Raw genomic sequence first — 9,530 nt, 5'->3', positions numbered from 1 at the left:
TGCTGGAAAGCAACCTGAGTTAGTTCTTTAAGTCCTAGTTTATAGTGTTTGGCCGGTATCTAGATAAAATTATCTAAATGATTATCCAGATGAATAAATAGATCATCTTTATCTTTATTTAGATGGAAGAAATACAAAACACTTTCATCTTCCTCTTAGATAAAAAAATGTTATCTCATCTAAAAATTATCTGAAATGATGTTATGAGCCATATTCTGAAGTCATTTTTCGATCAAATGAATGAAATAATATGAACCTATGCATTAAGCCCGTATCAGACTAGGGACTGGAGATTAAGATTTTAACGAATCAACAAATTTCGATTTTATCTCCTTTGGTCTGTTCTTTTTAGTTACACTACTGAACTGGTGCAATAAGTTAAGACGAGACAAAACGTCTGTTCGTTTTCGCTGCACCGCTGAACTAGTGCAATAAGTTGAAGCGAGACAGGTATATGTTTTCTCACTTCAACTTATTGCACTAGTTCAGCGGTGCAGCGAAAACGAACAGACCTAAAATATACTTACCTCGAACTTATTGCATCAATTTAGCAGTGAAACTATTATAAAAAAAACAGACCATTTATTTCAATTGATCAATCTACATTAAGTCCGTATCAAACTGTTAACTGTGAAGACCGATTCGACTGCCGTTTCCGACTGCCAACTCTTAATGGACCAATGACTGCGTTCAAAAAATACAGCGATTAGTGAGCAGTTAATGATTATTGATTTTTTTGACGAATTACTTAACCATTGTGCAATTTTATGGTCTGCGTAATTTTTATTATAAATTTTTGATAGAGTCTAATAAAAAACAATATCATCTAAAAAAGTATCTAGGTAAGTAGAGATATTTAACTTATCTATCATTTAGATATTGGGAGTGTGAATATATAGATAAATCTAAAATCAACTAAGGTAAACACCGTCTACAATACATACTTTAAGCTCTAAGCTTTAAGCCTGTATCAGACTATGGATTGGGGACTGAAATTGAGATTGAATTTAATCATTAGTACAAAGTTAATTGAATTCAAGTTTAGCGAAATTTAGTGAACTTTGCACTGATTGGTCAAATTTCAATTCAATCTCAATCTCCAATCCGTAGTCTAATGCGGGTTTTAAGAAATTGATTAATCACAGTCGAATTTGAGGAGAATAATCGACTGTGATTAGTCAATTTCTTAAACCTTAGAGCTTAAATTCTCATTGTGGATCCCGCTTAACGGATGAAATATACAATAGGCACAACCATCTATTACTATTATATTCAGGACTTTCACTGCCAGTGTGATGTGCAATGCGCGATATCCAATGAGCGTACTGCTTTCCTAGAAAAACTGTACGCTCATTGGATATCATTCGCATGTTACGTATATGAATACTAACGAATAATTCAAGAATCGAGCCCCTGACCTTCAAGTCCGTAACCTCAAGTCTGAACTCTCTTTTATCGATAAAAATGTTTCTAAAAGAAACTTAGGAACTACCTGATTGGCTGAAAAGCCACATTTAAGGCTTTTTCGTCGATAAAAGAGAGTTCAGAACACGAGTCTTAGCCAAGATTCGAATCTAGTCGGGAATCTTTTGGTCGGTAGAACTTTTGGTCGATATAGCTAGATGGTGCCAGGCTATCTATTATTTCCCTAAAAATAATGGATCTAGGTGTGTTCGGGAATATACGTTAAAGATAAGGCGGCATTTAATCATCCAATCATGATAAAAAAATTATAATTTTTTTGTTATGACAAATAAATACAATTCTTACATTATTATTAGATTAAGTTTAAACCTTAAGTTAACTAGAAAATGAAAGACCTGATCTAAGACCGAATTATAAAATCTGCAGCACACAGCCTTGTGCTGGATTTAATTAGATCTAGTGATATACTAGAAATTCTGTGTTTCGATTGGGGCATTCCTAATATTATATTATCTTATTATTATATAATCTAATATTATATTATCCTGTTATTATATCTCACTAGATCCAACTCGAAATAAACTTATGCTGCGTTCAACGGAAAAAGCAGCTTAATAAGCGCTTTTTGCTGGTGAAGTATGAGGGAGAATTCACACTTTAACAGAAAAGCACCGGCCAATCAGAACTCGCGCTGATAGTCAACAGTTTCTGTTTCATCTAACTTACTATCTTTTATCTAACTTACTAACTTTTATCTAGCTTACTATCAGCTCTGAATTCTGATTGGCTGTTCTGTTTTTCTGCCTCTGTTTTTCTGTCAATATGTGAATTCTCCCTGAATTCTCCCTCACGACAGTTGCAAAGCGTAGCGAAAAACGTTTATTAGCTGCTTCTTTTGCTGAACGCAACTGCTATGTCTCGCGAACTTGTGACTCCTGCTCGCAAAACGCGAAAACACTCACCGCTAAACAAGAAGCGACAGAGTAGCCAATAAACTTAAAGTTCTACGGAAAAACGGCATGTCGATTGGCTACTATGTAGCTCTTTGCCGCGCGGTAAGCGCGTTTTGTGTGTAACAGCCATTATTGTTTACGTTTGTGCGTATTTCCTGGGGCTAAGTCGTTTGTAGTCATTCAAGTTTCAAATAATATTTATTCGTGTGTTTTTGTAGAAAAAACGGTGGTTTCCTCTTTTAATATATCGAATAGATTATTTCTGAAAATATGTGCCGCATGCAATTAATAATCAATACGGCATCATGAGTGCTAAGGTGAAAACAATACCACATCGAACAATTGCATACATTGTTGTGTGTTATTTTATAATGTTATATGATTGCTTAGAATGTTATTACCTTCTCTTAAAAATGTTAAACACATTACTTTTATGATAATTAAATTGTAGTGCCCGTAAAATGTAAAATAATAAAAGGTTATGCCTGCTCAATATGCACTGGAATTCCATACTTATAACTCCATTTCATTTTACCATTATTTTCATTTTATAATTTTATGCGATACTTACTTTTTTTTTTCATTTGATTCTACACAGTACGTAACAAGGGAAAACTCTTCACCTTCCAAGGAAATAGTGTTAGTTGGCGAATTAGTCGAGGTTATTGTAAAAAAGCAAGATAAGACAAAGAGATCAGAAAGTACACCAATCAAGCCGACTTCTAATACCGCTGGGCAAAAAGCATCAGCGGAGAAAAAGAAGTCTACTCCGATCAGCACTGAAACTCCCCGGAACTGGGGTCATATTTTTGGAAAGCAGAATCTATTATATATGAAGCAAACACAATCTAAGTCTACTAAACATACGGAGAATAAAGATGCAAAAAGGAATACAAATGTTCAGGAATTGCAGAAAAATAGATGTAACGTAAGTATTATGTATTGTTTTTTTTTTATTAATACATATGTATTAGTTTAGTCAGAAAGTTCAGTTTAATTTTCAGGTCATCCAACTTATTATATTTAGTAGAATCCAATTATTCATCAATCAAGAGACTGTCATTATTATCTATAATTTTTTGTCATGTTTCGATAGCATTCTCATACTTCTTTTATGGAAGCTGGCTTATCATTTTAGAACTCTAGGAAATATAAAATAAAACCAAACTTTCTGATCAAACTGACATAGGTACATTTTTATATTGTAATTTAATTATCTCATTTAATTAGTATAACAGCAAACAGCCGGATGCGACTCGCTCGAAAAGGATATTCTCTCAAAAGAAGACGGAGGATCATTTCAAGCCTCGCGCATGTAGGAAACCGTCCCCATCTTCCACGAATAGCGTACAGTCTGTACTTGTCCAGGACCGAGCTGTACAAGTTCCTGAAACAAGTAACGGTTCCTATAAATTTGGCGAATTTAATCCAGTGCGCGCGTTGCGCTTTTTAATAAAAGAACTGGAGGATCTGTCCGTGAAAGACAAGAAGACCAATGAAATCTTTAATGAAATACAACAGATATTGTGCAGGATACCTGTGGATTCTTCTCCGAGGAAATCATTGCTTGGGGTATGCTATGTTGCATCATGCGTTTCATATTCATCTTTGTGAATGAATTATATGTGCCATTGTCCATTATTCACAGGAGTTAGACATCATCTCCATGCAATCTAAACTGGAAGACAGTCAAGTTAAACTGCAGGAATACACTAAACAGATGAAGGCGAAATGTGAGTCATGGATGTTAGAACGAGAAACGTTGCTTAGGTTTGTACATGATGAGGCATAAAGAATCGAAGAATTGATTTCCGTCTAACGTAGATAACGTTGTGAACGTTGCATTTCGATTCGAACTCCCGAACTTCTCATTTTCTTGCCTCCGCCTTGATACAAATATCACCTCTTCGTTCTAACAGCCAGATTCAAGAGCTAGACGCGCGTTTAAGGGAGGCTGATCACAAGCAGGCGGGTTTAGAAAACCAAGTGAAAGTGCTCACGCATCAGTTGGAAGTCACTCGAACAACAGAGGGTAAAGATGAAGCGGTGTCGACGTTAAAGCAGCAAATTAAGGACGACGAGAAAGTAATGTCAGAATTAAGAACGGAACTCGCTAAGCAGACGAAACTTGCACGCGAGCGGCACATTAAAAATCAGTACATGATAATAGAAAAGGAAAAGCTCTCGGTACTGTCTTCCTACAAAGATACTCTGAACGTCGAGCTTCGAAACACGATCAAGTTGGTTCATCCTCTTCGCTGATACAGAGCAGAGAGAAATTGTGTCTTTAATTAATGTACGTCACCCACTTTCGTGTGTTGCAGAGAATTTCAGAATAACATTGCGGAACAATTGATGGCTCTGAAGAAGGAACATGTGAACGGTGGCAATGTGAATTTTCCAATGTCGCCCGTCGACACGGGACCGGCGTGCTCCTCACCCAATTCAAGCTCCAGCGACGGACACGGTTTATCGGACATCTCCCTGTCCGTGGTGGAGCGGGTACCTCAGGAATGCGTCGTTCTAAAGGGGAACGCGAGCAAAGAATCCACGCAGTTCGTTAGCTTAGCTGTCGGAGAGTCGTCCGTCATGCCTGAATCTTTCCAAAAGCAAGGCAAGTTCGCTCGAATTCATTGCTTATATCAATATTCCTGACAACACAATTATGTATAACACACATGAGAGTGTTCCATCCTTAGTGCGGTTTTCGAGAACGTTGTGCTTCATGTCAACAGTTGCGAATGATGGGGGAACGGCGGCGCAACTTCACAACAAGAATGACTTTCCCGTCCCTCATCAAAACGCGAACGAGATCGTGAGGAAGTCCTTGCATCAGTTTCCAAGGAACAATCACGATAAGGTGTCTGATAAGCCGATAGTTTCCGACATAGAGAAGCAAGTTCAAAGTATATTAGACGATATGCAAAATAGGAGGCCTGTGGACGTGCCGAGTCCGCTGAGAGACTGCCCACCGCCCGATTGGAGCGACAGCAGCTTATCCAGCGTTAATACGGCCACCGATTTAGATATTGTGCCGTCCACCGACATTTAAGTCGGACGTATGTACTTCAAGTTAGCAATACCGATCGCCGATCTCCACTACGGTATGCAGATTTATGTAATTGCCGCAGAGCTGTGATAATCCGTCGCGTCTGTGAAACGAACCATTCCATTTGGCGATGAAACTCACGAATTGTGCCGTTCGCATTGAACAATATCGTTTGTCGATGCGTTGGCTCACACCTTCAGGACGCGTGTTGTGCGTGCGTGTGTATGTGTGTGTGTGACACGCTATTTTGTAAATGAAGATTAATTTATCGACACGTTGAATCGCGAAAGTTCTCTCATCGACAGGTGTCGGTGACGTTAGCACAAGTACTTCTCGCGCACGAATCCCTGTCAAAGTGATAAGACACCAAATTGCAATCCGCTTGTTTCTTTTTGCACAAACTGAAAGTGTCTGTCTCACACGTTCGTTTTCCTTTTTATTAGTTAAAACTAAGCGTGTAAATTTTTTTTTTTTTTTTTAATGAAATCGTAAAAATAGGTCAAAAATATGTCTTTTCTGTAAATATATAAAATTTTTATTTATAAATTCGATTGTGTAATTCTTACGGTATCGATTCTCCCCGTCATGTTGCTTGACATATACCTGTATTATTACGAATTAACTAGGCATATAATACGTCTCAACATACACTTGCTTTTGCACGGAGAACCGGAGGTGTCACGAATATAAATTTTACATACAAGAACAAGATGTATATATAGATATATATATATTTTTTTATCACATATGTATATATACAAGTAAAGTATAATACTTATAATATTTTGTAAGTCTTAATAGGATTAAAAGGGAACATTTTAATACACGTAAAACATTCATCGGCTTTGCATGAAGACGTCTCGAGAAATACATATTTCGTGTTTTTTGTCCAGTAAGCGTGTACATGGTATGTACCTTTTCTCCTGTGAACGGTCGATCTCTCTTTTTCTTCCTTCTTTTTACCTTTTGGTTCGGACTTGTGATGATCGAGAAACGTTTATCTGCTAACGGCTAATAACATTACGAACACAGTCCCAACGATTCGATGCGCGCGAAATGAGTTAACGACTGAACCTCGAAACGAAAAAGACTGTCTTCGCGTTTTCTTCTTCTTCTTCTTTCCCGATCGTTTGGATGAAAATGCGAGAAAACGGACGATAATGTTTAAAAATCTCTTTATTTATACTCGTGCGTGTCTCACAAGGGAATTTTCCTCGATTCGTTCTTTCCTTTTTTTTCGCTCTATTTTTTCTTTTTCTCTTTTTCTCTTCCCTCTCTTCCTCTTTACATTTAATCGTAATATACCTAAGGACGTACCGCGTATCGGTCTTCTAAAGTAGTAAATCACAAGTTTCGCCAGTCGTTTAATTTTGATTATTAATTTCAGGCTCGATTCAACACGATTTACTCCCGCCGCCTGCTGCCCTCCCCCTTCCCTTCCTCCTTCGCCTCCCCACCCCCCTCCCACGCCACGCTCCCTTCGTTCTCGCACACTCATAGATATTCGATCACCTCTCGTTTCCACCCGGAAAGCAATGTCCAATTGTAGCGCGACGCTCCGCTTCGCGTTCGAAGAAAATTCCGTCGCGATTTGGCGAATTGAAGATATATTAAAGTTCCCTTCTCGGATACGTATACTTTCACGTACGTGTGAGTACGGTTCTTTTTTCTTTTTTTTTTGCCTTTTTTCATTTTTGTCCTTACGATGTATTTAGAGGCGTTTTAAAAAACGTGAATTCTTATTTGATTCGTTCGTGTACGCCGGTAGTCTCCGTCGCTATGCTTAAGTCGTCTCTCCTTAACTTACAATATCAAATCTCACGTATACAGGCCGTGTCGAAGGTCGCGCGCTTTTTTCAAAAAAACAAAATGCTGCGCGCTCGGACAATTCCATCGCGGTTTTCGATCGATCCTTTCGACTTTCAGCCCGAAACTCGCGCTTGAAATTCGCCGCAAGACAAGATTCCGCTACTCCCGTATCTCAGGCAAATAATCCCGCAATTTAAAATATTGAATCATCCACAGAAGGAAAATTACTATGTCTCTCTTTCTCTCTCTCTCTCTCTCTCTTAAGAAAAAGTGTATAACTGCGAAAGATCGCGGGACTTTCGAGCACGGCCTCTATGTAACAATCGTGTAAATTAAATTCGACAATATTTAAAGGCTATAATAAACCGCGCGGTGTGTGTGTATGTGTATACGGTACTTTGTCGAGATGAGAAACTACCTCGATGAGACACTGCAAGTCGATCGACCAGGTGATAACGCGGCGGTGACGTCGCTGATGGAAGGACGTGTTGTATACGTAAATGTTTGTCCATGTAACGTCTTGATATCGGCTAACTTTATCCCTCGGAGGGACATTTTTATCAGCGAGCTATACACGGGAAATTAAATGCGACGATAATTTCGCGACGCTCGCTCGGTCGACGTTGACGAAATTCCGCGAGAATTTAATTTGAAAAATGACCTTACGCGTATAATGAAGTCGCGCGACTTTTATCTTTTTTTCTCTCTCTCTCTCTCTCTCTCTTTTTCTCTGTTTTGTTCTCGCTCTCTCTCTTTCTCTCTCTTGCTCTCTTTTTTTCTCGACAGTGCTCGAAGTAGCTTTTCGTCCGCTATTTAATATAAAACTTTTATCCCTCATCGTGTTCTCTCTCTCTCTCTCTTTCTCTTTCACGCGTGTGTCACAAACGTGAAACGTCCGCGGACATTCGCGCGTTCCGTTTCTTTCTTATTTATCGCTAAATTCGCATTCTCGGAGATGTCGGGAACGGAGATTCACGACGCCCTATCGAAACCTCGATCGCACGATCGCCTCGTGTCGCGAGTCCTCCCGCAGCTTCCAATCCCAGGTGCGCGATCGTGCGATCGGTCATCGATCATCTATACATCTGGTGTCATTACATCAAAGGCTGTCACGCGTGCGGCATTTTGCAGGGATTTACATCGAGATTAAAGGGCAATTTCCGCGCAACAAGCGATAAGTTTCGTCGCTTATATTGTTTGACTTGATTCCCGCGGATTACGGATTCGATCAAAGGATCGTGTCGGAGCGGAGGGAAATAATATTCGACAGGACGTTCGGCACGGTGGAAACCTTTGCGTAAAGAGTATGTACGTGGGTTTGTGCATGTGTGTGTGTGTGTGTGTGTGTTTGTGTACGTTTGCAATATATCTATCATGTTCGTAAATACATATGTACACGCGTGCCGGTGTCGTAGAGTCGAACGCATCGGCGCTTTCGCAAATTCCTCATCGCTTTTTTTGGTACCGCTTGCTTCTCTTCGCTTTTGATTTTCGAGCGCTTTTCGTTCATCGCGGCGGGACTAAGCCCTCGGTATTAACCTGCGTCAATGTACATGAATCGCGGCGCTGCGACAACGGACGAATGGAGAACGCTAATTATTTACTTGGACAGGCCAGCTCGTGACAATTTCCGTAGAGAGAAACGTGTGTTCCGAGTGAAGAAAATTAAAGACCCTTCGAGATATCCCTCCTGCGAATCAACGGCCGTGGAAACGTCGTCGCACGGTACAATATCACTAACGTATGTACGTATTCGTAATAATGCTTGTATATTACAGTTAGACGATCATTCGTGTAGAAATCGTAAAATTGTGAGTTGTCGATTAAAATGAATCTAGCCGACTTTAATATCCTAATTAATAATTCTCTCAACTATAATTATACGCTCAAATATAGCTCAGATATCGGAAGTGATAGTGGGCTGTTGTAAAAATAAAAATTTAACATTTGTCATCTTGAGGTTGCATGTATGGAAGGACATGTTTTATTGTTTATTGTACGTTATATACTGCTTTGTTCGGTGTAAAAATATAAAGCATTTCGATTACAGACTTCATACGTACGGGCGTTGCCATTGTTACGGAGTAATCGGCGGCTATTACGACACAACTTGTCTCACTTTCTTGCAACTTTTTCCTTCCTTGACGTAGGGTTGCGTGCACCGTTAGAAGAAGAAACGGCGGAAGAGAAAACCGTTAGTAGAAGGAAGCGATGATGGAGTGAAAATCATGAAAAAAAAAACGCAATTACGTACCGATCGGTCCATTGCAAGAATTATCCCCCCGACGTTCGGG

At 39.3% G+C, this 9,530-nt stretch overlaps 1 protein-coding gene across 1 annotated transcript; it reads left to right on the top strand.

The window, feature by feature from the left end:
• The first annotated feature begins 2,509 nt into the window (after window positions 1–2,509).
• On the top strand, window positions 2,510–6,844 carry LOC106742218. Its single transcript, XM_014614960.1, has 7 exons — window positions 2,510–2,695; window positions 2,977–3,306; window positions 3,609–3,950; window positions 4,027–4,148; window positions 4,298–4,618; window positions 4,703–4,992; window positions 5,114–6,844. The coding sequence occupies exons 1-7, from the start codon at window positions 2,684–2,686 to the stop codon at window positions 5,428–5,430; spliced, it is 1,734 nt and encodes a 577-aa protein (XP_014470446.1). The 5' UTR covers window positions 2,510–2,683; the 3' UTR covers window positions 5,431–6,844.
• Window positions 6,845–9,530: the final 2,686 nt, after the last annotated feature.

Source organism: Dinoponera quadriceps, unplaced genomic scaffold (assembly GCF_001313825.1).
Source record: "Dinoponera quadriceps isolate SergipeBrazil2010 unplaced genomic scaffold, ASM131382v1 scaffold676, whole genome shotgun sequence".
Lineage (NCBI taxonomy): Eukaryota > Metazoa > Arthropoda > Insecta > Hymenoptera > Formicidae > Dinoponera > Dinoponera quadriceps.
This window is presented reverse-complemented; position numbering and strand designations above follow the sequence as displayed.

Bases quoted from the DNA above. Each gene is read 5' to 3' on its own strand.
- LOC106742218 (XM_014614960.1), top strand. The intron at 4,619-4,702 runs GTTGGTTCATCC...CGTGTGTTGCAG, and splicing joins GAGCTTCGAAACACGATCAA to AGAATTTCAGAATAACATTG. The intron at 4,993-5,113 runs GCAAGTTCGCTC...TCATGTCAACAG, and splicing joins TGAATCTTTCCAAAAGCAAG to TTGCGAATGATGGGGGAACG.